The sequence below is a fragment of the Anser brachyrhynchus genome (genome assembly GCF_964034855.1).
Source record: "Anser brachyrhynchus genome assembly, chromosome: 11".
Lineage (NCBI taxonomy): Eukaryota > Metazoa > Chordata > Aves > Anseriformes > Anatidae > Anser > Anser brachyrhynchus.
In genome coordinates this window covers 10,660,219-10,680,861 of record NC_137706.1, presented here as the reverse complement: position 1 = coordinate 10,680,861, position 20,643 = coordinate 10,660,219, and the positions used below count along the sequence as shown (strand labels likewise).

General features: G+C 44.9%; 1 protein-coding gene across 15 annotated transcripts in view; it reads right to left on the bottom strand.

Moving 5' to 3' along the window:
• The window catches only part of MYO9A (myosin IXA), a 187,948-nt gene that overhangs the window by 135,798 nt on the left and 31,507 nt on the right, over positions 1–20,643 (bottom strand). For all 15 annotated transcript variants that reach the window (XM_080607332.1, XM_080607345.1, XM_080607335.1 and 12 more), the window contains one exon: positions 16,262–17,182. In XM_080607332.1, the coding sequence (XP_080463458.1) occupies positions 16,262–17,104 (843 nt within the window). In that variant the 5' untranslated portion in view covers positions 17,105–17,182. Of the gene's footprint in view, positions 1–16,261; positions 17,183–20,643 lie in introns of those variants that run through there.

Genomic DNA, 20,643 nt, shown 5'->3' with positions numbered 1-20,643 from the left:
AATGGCAAAGGAAGCTAAAAACTGACAAAAAGGAAAAGTACAGAATGAAACCTTTCTCTCTGCTAAGTGGGCATTGCTGAGCCTTCATCCGCTTGTTTATAACCACCGGGCAGAACAGCAGCACGATTGTCCTACCTCGCGCTGGCCTGCTTTCAGCAGGAATGCTTTGGTCATTCGGCCCCTGGCATCAGATACACGACGCTTTTACCCTGGCAGTCTCTCCTTTCTGCCATTTCTTCCCTGTCTCTCCCTTTGGATGCCATCCAGGCACGCAGGATCTGCTGAAAATTCATCAGCTGCCTGGCTCAAAGTGGCTGTAATAATTAAAAGTGAGGTGGAAGCTGAAACAAGGCATGGAAAAAATCCCACGTTGTCAGGGATTGTACAGAAAAGGAAAAAAAAAGGGGGGGAAAGGAGGGGAATGAGTGCTGAGGAGCTGCATGTACCTAAAAACATTGTTTGAAGATCAGTGGTGCTGAACAAGAGCATCACCATTAGGGGGTCACACCTGGGCACCATGCTGTGAACGGGATCAAGATCCCGAATGAGCCTAAAAACAATGCATTTAGACCCAGTACTCTAAAACACCCCACAGGGGCAGCTTTTTTCTCTAACATGAAACATTTAGTGACACATCATGGTTTGTATTTGTTTTGTTAAGCCTTGTCCTTTTCTACTTGCCTCTGTCTCAGACGCTACCTCATTTAACGTGGCAATCTGTCCTCAGAAAGACTTTTTCTTCAGAGGCAATGACTGTGCAGGTGAATTCACACAAATAAAATCACATTCAGTGTATTTTCTCCGCTCACCGGGTACTCTCTGCCTAAAGTCATATTAGAAATCGAAAAGAAGCTGCATGTATAGGTTACTGCATTTATAAGTGCATTTATAAGCTACTGCATACTTAAGTAGTTCAGGGAGTATTACTGCACTTGAAATTCTCTCCATGCCATGCCAGAAAACAAATGCATCAGAGATAACTCATGTGATAGGCAGAAGCAGGTATTAACATCTCTACCTTGAATTACTGACGGATTTTAGCACTGACTCACCGAACTATTAGCCTTGCACACCCCCTAACCCAGCCCACGGCACCGGACTACAGCAAGATGGGCACAAGGAACTGGGCTGATGTGCAATTCGGCTGTGAGGAACAAAATGGCACCCAAAAAGAAAACGTTTCCCTAATTTCTCATTAAGAAACTGTCAGCATCTGCAAGTGCCCTATCCAATGATGCTTCCTTTTCCAGAGAAATGCTACTTTTGCTATCTCATGAGCAAAATAACGTGTGGATCCGGCTACTCGGGAAGCAGTGAAAGCAAACTAGAAAGGTAGAAATGCAGAGGTTTCTCTCCAAGTACAGAACTTACTATTAAGTTAAGACCTATTTTACTTCTCAAATTTCCAATTGAAAGCTAGCGACTTAATTAAACTCTCAGGAAAAATTAGTGCTTAAGATCTTTCAACACTACAACCATAAAGCAATTTAAGAATTACAACCATTGAAGTCCAAACGCAAACTTATGACTCCTGCAGACTTCAGCACAGCTCACACAGATCCTTTATAAGCTAATGCTTAGGACAACCTAGTTATTCAGAACGCTTCGTACTCTGTCAGAGTAGGAATAACCAGAAACCCTCTCTTCTCAATAGCCATTTCTCCTCTCAGCTAGCTACATGCAATTTTCCTGCTGACTAGATGCAATTAATACAGAAAAATAGAAATATTTTGCTTATTTATGATTATACTTTAATGAAATTTTCCCAGCATGAAGAAACAGTGAGGGCAGAAACAACTGATCTAATTGATCCACAAGAGTTTTGCAACCTAAATAGGGGAAAAAAAGACTAAACATTCCTAGAGTGCCCAACTGTTCGGGTCAATATTGCTCGTAGCACGACAAACACTCCATTTTCACACAGCGAAGACCTCGCTAATAGCTTATGGAGTTCTTTAAAAGCCTAGCAATCAATAAAATGCAATTTAAAAACTTAGTCAAAGGGGTCCGCTAATGCCATAGAGATTAAGCAGACGCTGACCCAACATTTCCTCTAAACTCTAAAATTAGCCTAAGGGACAAGCTTGCCATTGCGATCAAACTTAGAGGCAGAGACGTAAAGAAAAAGCACTACATTTTGTATTCTACCATTTTTAAATGCATCCAGCTCCAGGCTCACACCATGCAGATATTCTCGAGCGGGTAATTCTTACATGGATGCAGACAGTCCCACCAAGATGAGGCTGTGATACACGGGGTTGTGACTGCATTAGTGCTTGGCTGAAACGACAGCACGGTGGTTTCCCAAAACTCAGAGCAACCCCAATCCCAGTTATTTATTATTTCACACCCTCGCATGGTACCAACAACAGGAAAAGCCTGGAGCTCTGACCTCATTAAGCTGTAATTGCACAGTCCGTCAGCAGACACATTTACTCATCCAAGTAAGCGTCCACTCTGTCAATAACCCAGGCTGATAAATTTAATTAATAACCCCGCTTGAAAAACAGGCAAACTTCAATAAGTGCTTTTTTTTTTCTCTCCCAAAATCTTTCTCTTTTCTCCCAGCTTTATTGAAATTATTCAGCTTTCCTGTACCAGATGAAAACCAGATGTCCTACAGAGTGAATGGCTGCACAAGCCAGGAGAAACCAAGACAGCAACAAGCAGGTCCCACCCATTCATTACCCCTATATTTCACTCATGCCATAAGGCTATTTATATTGCATCTCTATTATTACAAATATTATAATTGTGATGTAATTCTGGAAACCACAATTTTCTCCTCTGTAGCAGAGGAAAGGAGAAAGCAGCAAGCAAGTTAAAAGGCTCCAGCAAAGTTTCTTTGTGCTGCATAAGCACTTTCAAAAGCTTCACTCACATTTTGCGGCATTAATGCCAATATTATGGTTTGTAATCCCTTTTGAAGCAGCCCAAGCCCAGTATTAATCCAGGCTTACTGGCTCTTGGATGCCCACTTGCTGTACTTACAACAGGAAAAAAAGGAAAGGAGCCTGCGCACACACACACAAGGCAATTCAGGAGGTTATCGCCACACGTGTTTTTCAGGGAATACTGAAGGTGATTCTTCATTTACAGTCTGCATCGGGAACGGAGCTGTACTGGCAGTGGGCAGCTGCCTGATGCAAAAACAGGGAGTGAGAGAAAATCACAAGTGATTCGCACACTGCCTGTCTACACACGTGGGCAACAGCAGGGCAGGTGACCTGACCTCGGTGAATCTCCAGGCGCACATCCCCAGGAGGGCACAGTTTTCTTGCAAACTGCTCCATCTTTGCTCACCCAAAGGTTTTGGCAACAGAGCTCTCGGACTAGAATCACTCGTACGAGGGCCATTAAGAGCAGCTGCGATGCAGAACACAGGAACAGGTTCTTCTCTGCTACAGTTTGCAGAAAAAGAAAAGTGAGTGGAGAAACAAGCCCTGTCAGGCTGGATTTGCTGCACAAAAATCAATGGCCAATACGTGCCTGTGTACAGGCAGCCTATGCATAGACAGTAATGCTCAATGGCAATCACAGATCACCATCGGGATACAGAGCTCTTATTTTGGGCAATTCACCTGATTTCTTCAAAACTGACTTAATACTTAAAATACACCAACAGCAAGCTAGTTTTGACATCCTATTCAGCTGCCAGTTACACACACGTGTCCTGCAGTCCCACCTTCAGCTCCTCAGCAGGGCCACCTGCGAGCAGTAACACCCCTCGCCTTCAGTCAAACACGGCAGGTAAAACAGCAGGGACGTTTCACCAAAATATTTTCTGTATCCTCCACAGATGGATGCGCTTTCCCATCACAACAAAAGGCTTCGCTTATGTTATCATCTGCGTTCCTCCGCAGCTTGAGAATTAAGTTTAGGTACTGCGTTTTAGGAGGAGGATGCCAAAGCACGACACAGAAAATTTTCTTGGTTTTAGGTGATTGACCATTTTTTGGTCTCCCGCATGGCGCCTGCGACGCAGCCTCGCGTTCAGCATCCATGATCTCAATGCATGCAGAACACCAGCGTGTGCCCTCCTCAAGCTGAGATCCGGCAAAGGTGGAAATGTTTCCGTGCTGTAGTTTCTCCTGGCAAGCAGCTTGTGCTGCGCATCAGCCGGGCCCCATGAGGCACACAGGGAAGAGCAGTGCCCGTGTCCCCTTCTGCAGGGCTCATCTGCTCTGGGACGGAGGGGAGCGAGCTAGAATTAACAAGAGCAACCAAATGCAAAAATTGCATGTTACGTTTGGCAGCAGGCTGGTATTAGATCACTGCGAATCCCAGCTTAAGCCCCTTAATAAAGTTCAAACATGAATTTCCTGACTAAGGTAAAAAGCCTGGCTAAAATTTATGAACTGCTGGCAAGTTTACCGCTATCCCAGAGGCCTCCAAATACCAAGACAACTCTGGCCCACAAATGCAAAGTTCAGGCAGATACCTTGGATACATTCCTCTTTTAGCATCACTGGAGCTAGAGCCTAGACAATGAAGAAACAAAATTTAGCAAGAACAGAAAGGTACTCTGGTGAAAATAAGAGGTTTGATTAATCCACAAGAGGCAAAATATCCATTTTATGCATTATGAGACCATCACTGTCTGACAGCAGTGATTTCAGGGCTTGCTCTGAAGCACAGCTGTGATGAGACACCCGCAACATTTTTTTCTGTTTTTGCAAATGATCGAGTTACTTCAGCAATAAGGACACAACTTACTAGAAGGCACCCCTACCTTTTCAGAGCCTTAAACTAAATGGCAGAGCATTATTGCCAAAGCTCACAGAGTTTATTTTCAATTAAGGAGTGGATACAAGCCTTGCACAGAAGGGCATTTAATTTCCTGCTTAGGGGAGGCAACCCAAATCTTCCCCAGCTCCATCAGACACAGCCTACTCCACCTACCACGCAGCTGATTCATATCTCTCCCTTGAATAATGCCTTACAAGAAGTCTCATTGTACTCACTTCAGAGCTCGCTTCTTATCTGCAGGGTGAGGAGCATTTACAGTCAAGGCGAGGATCTGCAGAGTCTGGAGAATTCAGAACGCCAAGCTGGCAGCATATGCAAAAGGGCAGAGAGAGGCAGAGTCGTCGATCAGGCTGCAGCACTCGGCAAATGCAAGCTGCACACAGGAATATGGTTCTGCAGGTTGTAAATAAAGTGGGGCTTGCCCCACTCAATTCAGAGGTGGAAGAAATGCTGACTTGCCTGATATTTGTCACTAAGTATCTATTAACAGCAGCAGACGCTCTTTCCTCTGACATTTTCATTTATGTTTTGGAAACAAACAAAAAACACCAGAATTTTCTGCTCCTCAGGATGACTTTCTAGAGCAACAAGATCTCCTTCATTAGAAGCCACCAGTGCAGCACATAAATTCGGAAGTTTCACAGTGAAATTTGGAAGCTGTGGGAAGAAAATCCCTAAATGAACCCCACACACCTGTAGCGGAGAGACTCAGCATTGCCCCCTGTATCTGCCCCCACCAGCCTGCGTTTCTGTAACTCCAAATATAAAGAAAGCAGGAATTCTGCAATAGAGAAACTAGTTTCATGTTTTATTAAAATTAGCTTGATCTCTTCCTCAGTCAGTTCAATGTGAGCAAGGAGGGAACAACAGGGATGCGGTGGTACTACCAAACAACTATGAACCATTATAAGTTGCCTATCACAAAAAAATGTAAGAACCAAAAAGGTGACGTCAGAATTTTATCCTTTCCTCCAAATTTGGTAGAATTCCACAGAACAACGGCATTGCTGACGCCGCAAGGGTCATCTGTAAACTTTAATTATTTTGGAAACCAGAGGCTGGACCAGTTTTTGCATGTGCAAGCCCAGTTACGGCTATCGCCGGCAAGCACGCAGCATCACTCCTTCCTCAAACTCTCCTGAAACCACTTCCACTTCCCAAGGCAGCCCTCAGATTTGAAGCAGATGAAGGCTTTAACACCTGGCCCTCACCTTGGACACAAGCATTTTTATTCACCTGCTTTCATTCTCACCTGGTGTCCCTCACGCAGCTCCTTGTCCACGATCCTGATGAAAAATAAGTAAGTACATCTGCCTACTTTGGGGCAATCTGCAGATATTTGATCCCTACCACAGTTGCTGCATAGGAATCCCATGTCTCTGCTTTCATTCCCTTCAACCAAACACAAGGATGCTACAGATCTGGAAAATGCTGACAAAATACAACCACATTTTGTTATTGCACTATGGCCAGAAATTGCTTTCAGAACCAGAAATTGCTTTTTTTTCAGCTTTCTCTCCCTGCCACCAAACTCATCCTCTTCCCCCACAGTTACTGGTACAGCCACCCATTTTCTGAGACGTGCTCTCTCTCTGCAAAACCTTGCTTTCCTGAAAGTGGCAATGAGGGGAGTTTTTGACACAGTGAGGGCCTTTCAAACAAAGTTACAGATTTTGCACTGCTGGGCTGAACGTAATAATTCTTCATTCACTGCAAGGCACCTAAAATATATAAAAATAAATTTCATGCACTCTTAAATTTTTTCTTAATCGCTTTTTTCTTGAAATTCATACTTTGTGTGTGGCATTAGCACTTCTTAAGTATTTTAATAGGAACTGCTTGACAACCATTACAGTACACCCCGCTACCAGTCTGCCCATAGCAGACTGTACTGCCCCACACTAAATTGACCACTTTGATAAAAGTATTTAACACATCCAAAAATGCTTAAAAAAATCAGAAATAATCCTGATTCCTACTTCTCCTAGTAGGATTAGTGGATTATATGGTTTCTCGGTACCTTTTGTAATGAAGCTGACACAATCAGCCCTCATGACTGTAAGTAATGGTTCTCCATAACTGCAAACTGCCCCAATTTGGCTAAGTTCGGAACATGATTTCAATTCTTAAAAAACATTGCAACATCTCTGGTTCTATTCTGGCTTTACCCACGCCTGTTGTCAGGGTTAAGACTCTTGAAAACTGAAACACATCCTCTGAAACCTGCTCAGCTCTCGCAAGAAGGAACTGAATTATTCATCTCGGGTCTGGACGAGCACACCCGCGGAGGATGACTGCCGGTCCTTCCTCTAGGCGCTGTTCGTTGCATCGGCTCTGCAGTCATACCAAAAATGTTAAGTGTCACGTAGCTGTAAGCTGAGTTTTTATGGAACTGCTGCAGGGTTGAAAATAGGAAACCCTTACTGGCTTAGCAGCCGGGAGCACAACAGCAGGCAGCGCGCCGGTGGTGCTGCCTGGATCAAGATCACTGACAGCAGTCAGCACAGACTTCACGTAGTCCAACAGACCCCCTAAAGTCCATCCAGACCTACCACACTGATTTCTGACGCCAAACGAGGGATTCCCTGAGCCCCAGGTGACTGAAAGCCATGGGCCAGCAGGGAAGCATCACCTGCCCTGCTCACTCTGCTTCCCAAGGACACGAGGAAGGATGAGGTGAAGCCTTCATCGCGCAGCCCAGACTTCCCAGCTGTAGGGAAGGAACAGGACCTTGTGGAACATCATTTGGGGGAAGGATTGTTCCCTCGCCCTCTCCACATGCCCAGCTTTAACTGGGCTTGACCTCCGAGCAATATTTAACTTTGGGGGCTGCAGCAGCTAAGCAGCTACCTGCCTATGCCCCGCTGCGCTGCCCCACTCACTGATCTGATTCCTGTTAAAACCGCCAGCAGCAGAGCTGTTTGGTCAGCGCGTGACATACTTTGTTTGGCTTTGTATTCAGCAGGTGCTGGGACCATGACGAAGCAGCAATCTTCTCCAAGCTGCGGAAGAGACCAGAGCAACAGCAGACCTACAGCTTCAGGGCTCCATGAGATGGTGACAACTGCTCATTTGGTAAGTCTTGGTTTTAGACTTTTTTTTTTAAATATAAACCTAAATAATGGTCATTATTCCCACAGATGCTCATGTTCTACTTGCAGTCATTAAAGAACACGCTGACTTCGCTCTTCTTACAGGAAGATGTAAGGGAAATCAAGCAGAAACGTCGCGTGGATTCAGTTGGCTCCCAGGTGGGTCTTCAAAGGGAACCTCCTGGCCATCCCCACCTGAGTTTCAGTGTTCCAAGACCGCTCAGACCCAAACAAAATCCATGTTTTTATCAGAGTACAGTGCAATAGGAGGCGTTCAGCCACAGGACCAGGTTGGGGCTCATCAGAACTAAAACTCTGGAGACACACGTGTGGACTCGGCCTTGGCTGCTTCCCTCAGCACAACAGCTCCCTGCGGTGCTGAACTGCTTGCTAACGTACACGTACTATATATACACGCCCCGTAACATATGCTTGCGTACTTATCTTCTAATTCCCATCAAGGGCAGCTAGGTAGTACAGTACCTTTAAAAATAACAGTGCTTGCAGACCTGCCCCAGCTCATACAGAGAAGCAAAGCAAAGGAGGAACAGGAACAAAAGCCAGGCATGTGCACCCACTCTGAAAGCAGCCCTGGTCGCTTAGGTTTATACAGAAAAAAGGTTGATTTAGAAGAAAAATAGTTAATTAATCATGCTTACTCTGTCTCCACTGCACAGCAAAAATGAAGTAACAAAACCAGCTACCATATTATAAATAGCAAGGGCAGGGGGGTTGGAACCAGATGATCTCTAGGTGTCTTCCAACCCAAGCCATTCTGTGATTCCATGACTTGAGGACACTGAGACTTGACTCCGAAGCTTTTATCTGCTGTCTTGGAAAGCAATGTGTTGGCATTCCCAGTGCTCAGGAGGATGCTGTAGCTGAGTCTTCAAGCAGGCAAGGGGCTATCGCAGGTCCTTGGGCAACACGCAGGGTTTGGCAGCGAAACCCTGCACTCTCCAGAGAGGTTTAATGGGGAGCACTCGTGTTGTGTGCCTGTAACAGCCACATGGACAGCAGAAACAATTAAAAAGCCAAAATTCATCAACTGCTATTTTGCGTTAATTACCAATTATTCTGTAACTAGAACACCACGGCTTTTTCCAGTGCTGTACCAACCACATAAGGGCTGGGACTTCTGCACCTCTGTTATCGATACTGAGTCCTCATAGAAGCCTCACTGAGTAGCAGCAGCTCGATCTTCCTTTAAAACATCACTTACCAGGTGCTACGTTATCACTGCACAATCTCGTGGAAATGAAAGAAAAGCTTCATAAAGTGTGCGCTTTCAAATTCAGGTTAAAATAAAAAGCTTAACGCAAAACCAAATAACAGATAAACTGAAGAAATATACAGGCTAAGCCACTAGAAGAAAAAAAAAGCATTAATGAAAAATCAACAGTCCTCTAATACCATATAACGCTGACGTAATTAAAAAAATGCTGCTGCAAAATAATTCTGAGGGTGACAATGCACATGCTTTCAAACCAGAAGTATTAATCTGGATTCACTATGGTAGCACATAAGCATGAACACACGGCCCCCTGCTAGGGACAGACTCAGGATTATATACCTCAGTAGAGGAAAAAGGTGAAACCCTGAAAGAATGAAAGAAAACTAAAGAAAGAGGATAAAAATGGAAGGGTATGAATGAGAGCAAATGGCAAAGCAAAGTAATTTGCCCAAAAAAGATGGTGAGGGGGCTAAGGAACACAGGAGGGAGGAAAAGACAAGGACGTGGGGAAAAAACGGGATATTTGGACTTGAAGGTTCAATAAAAAGCACTGCACTCATCAAGGTCAGGGCTTTACTTGTTGTTTCCACCAGGGGAAACAAAATAGCTGCTTATTCTTAGGGGTAGAGAAAAAGGCCCTTTCCCATAAACCTGCTTTAGTAACTGATCGATTTTCCTGCAGCCACCTCAGGTCAGAAATCACCATTTCCGTCATTCGAACATAATAACATGGCTTTTGAATTGGGGTAGTGAAATATTTGCTGAGGATAGCAAATAATGGAGAAAAAGAAAAGTCAAATTCCACCACCGATGCAGTCAATCTGGCTGTTCCACAGCCTCTAAAGAAAAAGGACTGAGTAATTCCGAACTGGAGAAGTGGATGAATGGCACACTCTGACACAGAGGCAGAAAGTGTAAAATATCACGAGCTAAAGAATAACAGCATTTTGGAAGGACTGCTGAAAAGCATTTAGTGCATGGGCATTGCTGTATGACTCCTTTGTGTCGCTGCTGCTGTCAGAGGCCTGCATGAATTCTTCTCACATTAGACATAATCTGTATAATCTCTGCGAGCTGTTTCCCCTCTGGCCTTCCCGTGCATTTGGAAGAGGCGAAAGCAATGCTCAAATCCCAGCTGCTGCACCAAACTTCCATGCCTAACTCAGACCACACATGAGATCAGTAATAATTGTACATACTACAGGCCAAAAGTTATCAAGAGCAAGCAAAGAGCGGATGTAAATCCCTATTTCAGATGTAAAACCTCTCGAGACACTTGGCACAACCTCATGACTTGAAATGCTGCGTGCAGTTGGCTTCTGGTGACAACCTTGTCCCGTGCTGCTCAGGTACCCCAAAGGTCCAGCACATGCCCAAATCTTGGAGCTCACTGATTTTTTGCTCCATTCAAAAGCTCTTTGTTGCGCTCTGAAGCATTCAGAAGCATCTACTGCACTTCTGGCAGGGAAGCAGTGTTTTCTCCTAGCCTCAGCCAGCTCCTCAACTGCTGCGAGCAGCTCCCTGGCTTGACTCAGCTCAGGAAGAGGAGGGACGGAGCCTGCTCGTGACAACGGCCAAGTTCTATACAATAAAATTAAATACCTTTTAATTGCTGCTTACGTATTCCTCCAGCAATCTAACAAGTAGAAGAAAAAGAAAAGATGCTAGACTTCCAGGCCTAAAGGTTGAAGCTGTAACTTTCACAGATCTGCTGGAGGTGTAAAATTGTTCCAGAAATTAAAAAAAGACATTGCTACGGCGCTGTTCGTAACATCTCAGTACAACCCCCCACCTATTGGGAAGGCACGTAGCATTGCCACCACTACGAAAGGCTGGCTGTTATTTTCTAAACGCAATTCAAGCCACCAATTCTTTTTTTTTTTTTTTTGGCACAGACGATGCAACCACACATCAGTGAATGACAGCAACAGCTCCCATCCACAGCCAGCAGTGATCGTTAGCCTGTCACAGAAACATTTCTTTTTGTTATTCTTTTTTTTTCAAAAGCAATTGAGAAATCCCCACTGGGACATTTTTAAGATGCATGCAAACAGCTGCTTAGAAAACACGTCTGGTTTTCGTAGCTGCAGTGCTTCTTGCGACAACTGAGATGTCAGCAAAGCTCCGGCTGCTGGATCGATCCGGCGCAGGCTCCTGGAGCTCCGGGCATGTCCCAAACCTGCCTGGGGACATGTGGCCATACCAGGGCCAGGGGGCAGTTTACTACTGTTTGCATTTATGCTGAGAAATAAAGAAAAATCACATGGTCTGACAAATCAACTTGCACTCAGGCCACTCCAGTGGAGCTGACACGTGCGGTTTGTCTCTCGCTGTCCTGAGCGGAGGAGGACACTCATGATCCTGCTGGGGCTGGGCTTTCCACCTGTACAAGATTTAAGACTATGAAAATAAAAGTTCATCCTGATGTTTTTAGCTAATATAATTAAAGGGAAACCAGCATCTTCAGCCACTGTCATAAACAACTTTTTAAAGTTCGTATTGATTAGAAGTAGAATGAAACGATAGTTAACGGGAAAACGCTCCTGCATTACAACTCTACATACAAGATTTCAAACGCTGCTACCATTTAATGGAAAAATCTGGAAGAAAATCCCAAGAGTGAAGTTACTGCCACGTCACAAAGATCAAGCGTCTACAGTACGAACTTGAACTCCTCCATTAAATGCTTTGCAAAAACCAAACGTGCATTGTCTACAAAGCTGTTGTGTACCAGCTTGCAGAGATCCACCCCCAGAAGTTAACAGAAAATACAGGGATGCTTCCAAACAGACTTCTTCCTTCTCCTCAAGACCCATAGCAGTGGATAATGACTTTCCCAAAGCCAAAGGAACGCTTTCAAGAAATAAAATAAAATCCAGTTAGCCTCCCAAAGTTTGTATGGCCACTAGGAAAAGCTCTTCAGAACTTATAAGCATTCCTAGTCTGAAGCCACTGTAAGAAAAAAAGGAAGACCCGACCCTCTTGCCTTCCTCCTCACCCTGCTGAGGCAGCCACCAGGAGCAGGTCTCCCTACCTGAAAAGAAAATCCGTAACATTCCGATTTTCTTTCAAAACACTAGGTTAAAGTTAGGACTAGAGGAGCTTAGAACCAACCTGAAAGCCTCTTAGAACCAACCTGAAAGCCTCTATGATTTTATGAAGGTGAGCCACCCAAGGGCTATTTTCCAGCTGGACATTCCCTGAAGCCACTAGCCTCTGGCTCCCAAGGTTTACATGACCATGATCCGTCTCCAACAGACCTTGACGAATGAGAGTGAAGCGCGGCTGTGGCGTGCATTGCACCTTTCAAGTCAAGAGTTCCAAGGAAAGAAAGACAGGAGACCTAGGTTTCCTGGTCTTCCCCCAACATGGAAAGTAATGAAGCCCCATTTGCAATAAAAATGTCTAATGTTCTTGACAAGTAATAAGCCCTTGAACTATTAGCGTATATCTAAAATCTTAACTTCACCTTCATACCTTGCACCTTCGGGTTAGTATTTATATCAAACACTGGCACAATTTTCATCTCTTATTTAGATAGGAGAGAGAGATCTAATTTCAGACAAGCTCGTGCTTTTATATGCTTGAGTCTTAGCTAATTATACCCTAGCTCAACTATCTGGGAATTAAAGTGGGTCCCATAACTTCTCCCCATCGACTCCCCTGCTGGAGAGATAACGCACTATTAAAAACCTCCCCTTGAAAAGGAATCGGATCCTGCATAACTTCTGGAGCCACAGTTCGCTGACTCCATACTGGAGAGCCACAGCTTAGTGGTTCTGAATAAATGCTTCGTGTGCGGTGTAAGCAGCAGAAACGGAATCAAGAGCAAGTGCCTATTTTATTGCATGCATGTTCTTCCCAAATATTCCATAATTTCTGTCAAAACTGGCAAGCTTCAAGTCCAAACCTAAGTTGGAAAACGGTCTGGTGATTACAGCATGGAGAAGAACAGGTTTTGATGCTGAACGACGTGTAGGAAAAAAAAACACCCCAAAATCACTCAACTCCAATCAATCCATGACATCAGGCTTGGACAGTTCTGGCCAAGTAGCTCTGACCTATTCAGTTTGGACTGTGAGCTGTGAATATTTGGGTTAGGTGAATTAATTCAGTGAATTAATGCCATCAAGAGAGGCTGAGCAGCAGCTCTGCCAATGCACATGCTCCTGAAGATAAAAGAGTGAGGAGTGGCTACACTGCATAGGAAGACCTCAAGAAACCCACCTCTGCTTCCGTCTCAGGACGAAATATCATAGTGGGACCCTAAGTGATTTGAACAGATTTGTAAGGTAGAGATGATTGTTACAAAACTGGCAACAGTCATTAAAAGACCATATAATACACACAAAATACCTTAATTTTTCAGTGCAAGATAACTAGAGGGGAGCAACCGCTTTGCACGTGATGTTTATTCCATGGAGTTCCGCTATTTTACACTAGGTTAGACACACTAGTGTCTGGAAAATCCTGCGATAACAGCACTTTTCTGTAGAGCAAACCTTTAACCGCAGCTTTTGGAATGCAAATGGAAGTGGAAAAATCTCTTGTTCTGTGTGTTGCTTATTTCTCTCCAAAAAAAAAAAAAAAAGAGAGAAATTATTGGAGTAAAATGTTTCACTAAAGGACATATATACAAACCTACATGCACACGAACGCCTGGCACACTTCCTTGATGCTTCCTTAAATAGTATCAGGGTTGGCATCTAAATGAAAAGTAACAATCTATATGGAAATTAAGCAGCAAAGCTATGCACTCCGGGTCCCTGATGGAACATCAAGCTGAGTGTAATGAAGTTTTCATCTGTAGTACTGCATGAAGTAGATCAGAAACAGAACTCAATTGCACATGCAATTATTCCTCTGATATCTGCATAAAACACCTGAACTTAAGAACTGAATTTAGCACTGAAACTAAAAAAGGCAGAGCAAAACTTTGGCCAACTCAGCTCTACTAATACCCTACTGGAAAATGGACCTTCTGCAGGCATACTGTGGCCTCATGTCCAATGCACAGTGCTAGCCGCTGCTGTATACGGCTCTTGGATGACACCACCACACCTAGATGGCAATAACAGCTTGCCTTGACAGCCATCCCAAAAAGCACAGCTTGGACAAGGCTCACAGGAATCTCGTAATGACCTCTGCAAGAAAAAAAAAAAAAAAAACACAACAAAACAATAGCCTTGGGCTATTCCAAAAGGCTAACCTGGGAAAACAGCGAAGCTGCAGAAAACCTTAAGTTGGCCACGCTTCCGCTCCTTCCATGCGAGCACGGCTGCAAAGGCATTCCCAGGGATGGGGGGAAGAGCTCGTGCTGCTGGAAATGCTCTGCAAGCAGGCAGAGAGCTCGACAGGAGCGAACACGCTCTGATTTGCTGTGCTCCAGCCCCGAAATAACAGGGGTCGACCCACCAACAGGTATGTTGCAGCACATGTGCCTCCCAAAAGGCAAGCCTGAGCCCAACACAATTTCATTTTGAATGAGCAGAAGGAGAGAGAATGAGAGGGTCCAAGAAGGCTTCTGGAGAAAGGGAGAAGAATGGGAAGAAAGAGGAAACGTAAATGAGATGCACAAGTTTAGCATCAACCACAAATGGAAGGAATCAAAAGAGGTCAACCTGCAAACTGCTCTCAGGGTAACACAAGCCATGAGAGCTGATCTCTGAAGATCCCTTTTTTAGGCAATTTTAGGAAGCAGGGAAAAAACAGAGGTATGCACATCTTATCTTTCAGACTGCTTGATTTGTGACTATTTTGAACTGAAGCGGCAGACCAGAAGAAATTCTGGATTAACCTGACTTTCTCAGAGCGACCTGGAGGCAGCTGAAGTGCAAGAAAGAAGCACAGCTGCCGGAGCTGAAGAATGCAAGCTTCTGTCCCCAAAGCAGAACCAGCCACCATTCCCTGAACCATCAGTGCTTCAGGGACAAATCCCAAGACAACTGTCAGGAATTAGAATATTCCCAAACAAATAGTTTTCAAAATAAAATGCAAACAAACCAACCAAACCGTGAGTTTTACTATTTTTAGAAGACACGGTCAAAGCCATTTTTTAAGACAAGAAAATGCAATCCAGCATTTCCTTCTTAAAAAGAAAAACACACAGAGAAATTGCTAGAGGTTTGTAGCTAAGTGAGGCCAGGGCTCCTGTGACATCCATGCAGAGGTTTCACCATTGTCACTCGGACTGAGAATTTTGCTTGGTTGCCTCTTTGACTGAGGCAGCCCTCACACAGACGCAGCCAAAAACACAGTTTGCAATAACAGCTGAACGTTCGCTTCGAAATAATCCACCGGGGAGCTGACTGCGAGCTTTTCTGAGGCGAGAGGAGTGTTTTCCCCGCCCGACAGCAGCTGCCTTTTCTTAGAAAGCCAGCCTGTGCCCCGGGTTTCGGGAGGGAACCTGGCCCAGCTGAGGCAGCTCTTCCACGCCGATGTGAGCCCGCCGCCCACACCGAGCCCTGCGCAGCCAGGCTGCACCAACAGAGCTCCTTCTGCAAGCAAAAATGGACAATCCTAAGGGAGGCTGTTTCCAAGAATTACACAGCTGGCTCAAAGCAAATTAACTAATGACTACTCGTATCCCACCTGTAGAGTTTCATACCTGTGACATTAATGATCCAGTTATCTCATCTCCTTTCATCACCAGGAGAAATCCTCATAAAGTACCCACTCACACAGGCTAAACCAAGCACTAATTATTAGAAAATAAACTTTTGACTATTAAAATCACTTTTGATCTATTCCTCAGCTCAGTCAAGCTGCGGGTACAGAAAACCACCCAAATCCGACGCTATCCATACGCTACCCGACGTCAGCTCAGTTTGCAACATACTATGTAAGAGGCCACCGTTAATTCATTAAAGGTTTTTTCATTTCCATTTTCCAACTGAAAAATCACTGAGATACCTTGGTATGAAAGAACACTTGAGTGAAAATACATGCATTAATAAATCTGTCAAAGCCACTTACTGCAATTCTTTTCCCTGTTTTGAATCACGTAGTGTTCCTTAGGCAGAGAGGCTACCCCCTCTCATTACTCATTCTGTTGTAACTCTGTTTATTATCAGTGTTTACTAGATAAAAACGTAATAAAACCACAACTACTTGGGTTTGTTGTGTGTGTGCTGTTTTTTTTTTTACACCATTAAAAGTTTCCACACCACTATCATTTTCATCTTACCTCAAGCACTGGTCCAGCTCCAAGAATAATCTGTTCTACTCCGCTAGCAAATCCCTTCTGGCTGAGGGCAGTGAGGTGATGAATCAGAAAGTTTGTGCTCTGTGTTTTTCCTGACCCACTTTCTCCCGAAATCACGATGCACTGGTTCTTCCTCCGCTGAAGCATGGCATGGTAGGCCACGTCTGCCACGGCATAAATATGGGGCTCCAGCTTTCCCAGCTGATGGTTATCATACATTTTGACATATTTAGGATTATAAATAGGTAGAAACTTGAACGGGTTAATAACTATTAGGATGCTGCCTACGTAGGTGTAGATTTTTTCTTGCTTAAAGCGGTTTCTGAGATTTTCCAAGAGCGTTTTCTCGTTTAAGTCCGGCAGGCTGCACAAGTCATCATAGTCCTTCTGCTGCGGCTGGGGCAGAAAGCCCCGTTCCACCATCCTGCGGCGCTCCTCCGTCACCCGCAGCCATGACTGCAGGCTCCCGTAGTGGATGGACCCATCGAGGTTCTTCTCCCGCAGAAGGAAGCGGTAATCCTCGCCACTTATCCTGTTCTCCAGGGCCATGCGAGGCCACAGCATCATGCGCTGGACTGGGCAGTCCGTAGGGTTGAGGATCCATTCCTCCCCACCGAACTCCTTCACTTCTGCAAGGACGTAACATTTTGTTTTCTCGAGCTGGAGTTTATTGATGAGCGAATCGATCACCTCGGCAGCCGTGGACGTTTTTCTGGCGGTGATGGGGCAATAGATCGTCCCTTCTGCGATACTCCCGGGGTATATGTGCAACGTGTACTCGCTATCCTCAAAGCGTCGTCTGCCTCCAACATCATTTACACTCATATTGGATCCTTTCCCATCAGTACCTGCACTGCATAGTTAGGACGTCCTGTACCTTGTCAGGTCATCATGTTATCAGCACTGAAAATGAAAAATAAACAAATAGGTTAAGTATTTTATCTTTATCTATGAGATGCAGTGCAACACAGCAGCTAAGTAACGATACCAAGCACCTAAAAGTAACCGATCATTCCCAACTGACACCTGAAAAGAGAGCAGGGTAATATACAAAAAAAAAACAACTTAATATACCAAAGCTGTGGCCAAAAATAAACCCCACACAGTCCGCACGCATTTGACACCCAAACACAGGCTCAGTTCTACCCAGACACAGCCACCCTCATCACCTCAAACTTTGACCAGTTTTTCCCTGACCCTGAGGCATCAAAGATGCAAGCAGACCTCTGCTTTTCCATCAACATACCTTACTGAGAATAAAATCAACAAGAAAAGCATTATTTTGTGAACAACATACTGGACAGCACACCGAATCCGAATCAACAGTGGCATTCTGCTCACGTCAAAAGTTGGTTCGGTTTAATCAGCATTACCAAATAACTTCTTGAGAATTAGTGCCTCTACTTCCATGTTCACGCACTGCATGAAAACCCAGGCAAAGTATGGCTCAGCTAAATGTGACTTTGGAAAACACTCCATGATTTTCCCAACGCTGACTTCCTGTGCACACAAACTACGTATTTCCTAGACACTGGAAGAGAATTAAACCTCTTGAGATTTTGAACAGTTGCATAAAATGCTAACTTACAAAGCTCTGATGTGTCACCTTGCAGGCATGTTCCAAATGAAAGGAAAATGCCGCCTTTGTCAACTCAAAGGCCTGAACAGGAATGCTGAACAGCATTTAGACTCTTGAAACAATGATTTGCCCAGTCACAAGTTTTTTAAAAAAAAAAGTCGATTACTCAGCTGTCACAAGCTTCACGTTGTCTCAGGCTGTAAGACATCACACAATTCCTGCGTTGCTCTAAGAACACAAACTGCTGATATGCCCAACGCTTTGCTGCAGCACTAATGGGACCAGGAACTTGTATCGATTTAATTTACCTCCTCTGACCGCCGCTCTGAAATCCAGACTGCAGTAAGAATCACCAAGTTATAGCGTGTATTTATGGAACACAACACCTTCAAGTTGCAGGGTATTGCCACCCCATCAATGGCCCTTTTCCCCCACGATGTCCACCTTCTTCCAAGGTGTCCACATTAACATCAGATGTGAAATGTTACAGCCAACTCACTCATACAATCTCATCTTCTTTCTCTCTTGCTGCTTAAAAACCAGAGAACTCAAACCTCCAGTGTTGAAACATGCAATGCAGATAACTTCCCAATCCCTATGAGAACAAGGCACCCCACCACTGGCCCCAAATAAAGGCAATTCCAGACTTAGCGGTCCGCAGCTCTCCAGCGATGGGATGCTGTAACAAATACACCACTCCCCTCAAAGATCTCCAAGTTATTCCAGCATGAAGACAAAAGAGAACCAAGGCAGGTGAAATTTAATACAGATAAAGGTTTGTGTAATGGACAACCTCACGCTGAGCTTTCCATCGAGCTCTGCCTCATAGGAGTGAGATCCTGCATCTATTACTGCTCCCTGACAGCACCAACAAGAAGTTAGTAGTGGTTAAAAAAAAGAGGTCAAAGCCCAACTGGGTTTGGGGTACGCCTGAGCTTCAGGAAGTCGGTGTTGGGAAACATTCACGGGGAGGGTTTCGAATGCTCACCCTTTCCCTGCGCTCTTCCCAAAGTCACCGTTGGCACCCGGAGCCGAGGCCCCCGTCCGAGCACCTCCACCCTCGTGTTCTGCAGCAACATGAGGCAGAGACTGGGCTATTTGTTTGATTTATTGTGCATGTTTCTGAGGTCCTCAAATGAAAAGCATTATTTTATGTTGCATTGTTTCTTGCTCCAATATTTCACCAAGTGTATTATCCCTAGCCACACGCTATTTGAAGCAAAGAAATTAATATGTCACAGTGAAATACATCTGGCGTGGCTCCGCAGTGCAATGCTTGGTAGCAGGACATATATAATATACTGGGAAGGGCTCCAGCTGCTTTCCTATAGGTTTAGGCTACGCACAGATGCAGCAGAGATGATGTCAGTTAAGTGCTGGGTTGGGCTTTCTTTGTCTAGCTCCTCGACTCCGGTATCAGCCTTTCTTTAAGGAGGAAAAAAAAAACACTTAAGCTCAGTAATTCCTCACCAAGATCTCACTTCAAAGCTTACCACAAGATGGTTGGCTATTTTTGTTCAGGTTATTTGAGCGTATCGAAGGCTGCTGACTCACATGAGAGCTGCAAACAGTACTGCAAGTCAGCCATCCAGAGCAAAGCCTCCTTCCCTGCTGCCTCCTCCCTCCTCCAGATACTCACAAGCCCAGTAAGTTCTTCATAAAGCAGCATCAGCAGCCTGCCACTCTCCCCCACCTCCCCTAAAGCTTTCATCCCTACAGATGCTTACTCCACCTGCACCCAAACAGCTCCAGGACCGAGTGCCAAAAGCGCAAACCTCCTGCAGAGCCAGGGCCAAGTCTCCCGGAGCTGCTCCAGCGCCAAGAGCTTCCACCAACCACACAGAAATTCGGCAAGGTGAGAAAGTGAAGAGGCGTTAATTTGAGCCTTATAAATCCCAGGAGGCAGGCTACGTGATTTGCTTTTAACGACGTTAAACGCGGCTCGGAGTATTGTGTCAGGTCAAAGAGACGTTAAGGAAGGTAATTGCTTGTGGTCTCCCGGCCGCTGAGGTGCAAAAGCCTGGCTCTGCTCAACATCAAACGCGCCTCCAGCAGACAGCGCGTTTTAAAACCATGTTGGAGAAAACATTGCACTGAAACACGAGTAAATGGTAATTAGCAGGTGTCGGGAGAGGGGCTCTCTTCGTGAAAGGTGCTCTAACAGACTGTCATAATCAGCTTTTTTTTCTAACTAAACACTGTTTTTGCGTTCGGATGCAAATACTTTAAATATGGTCATGAAAAGTACAAAACAAGAAGAGGCGCTCTGCAATCCCTGAGCACCTGCCCTACACACTGCTTTAATTACAGACATCCAGTGTCGCTGTGTGTTTGCATTTAAATGAGAGCGGATCAAAGATGACGATACATCTAAGTAGGCAGGCCTCTTACGAAAAGCTATTATCTTACTAAAACAGGATGCCTGCCTCTGGCCCAATCAGTGGCAGATTTTAGGAGTACCTGACTTCACCACCAAGCTATCTTTCAACTGCTTCACTAGCACACTGGCTTTGGCAAGGATGAAGGATGCTGATGCTGCAGAGACTGACAGCTGGAGGATGCATGACAAATAAATGCAAAAATCTTTGGCCAAAACGGGACCAAGGGAGCAGTGTTTAGACCAACTGGGACAAAGCCACTGCAACAAACCAAGCCAGGCCAGTACACTGCTAGCAGGATGCTCCAGAGCATACTGCTCGCTATCTATGAGCAGGCACAAGGAAGCACTGCAAATTTTATGGGGCCAGATAGGTAAAAAGCAGGGAGAAAAGGGGGCTGGGGCCTC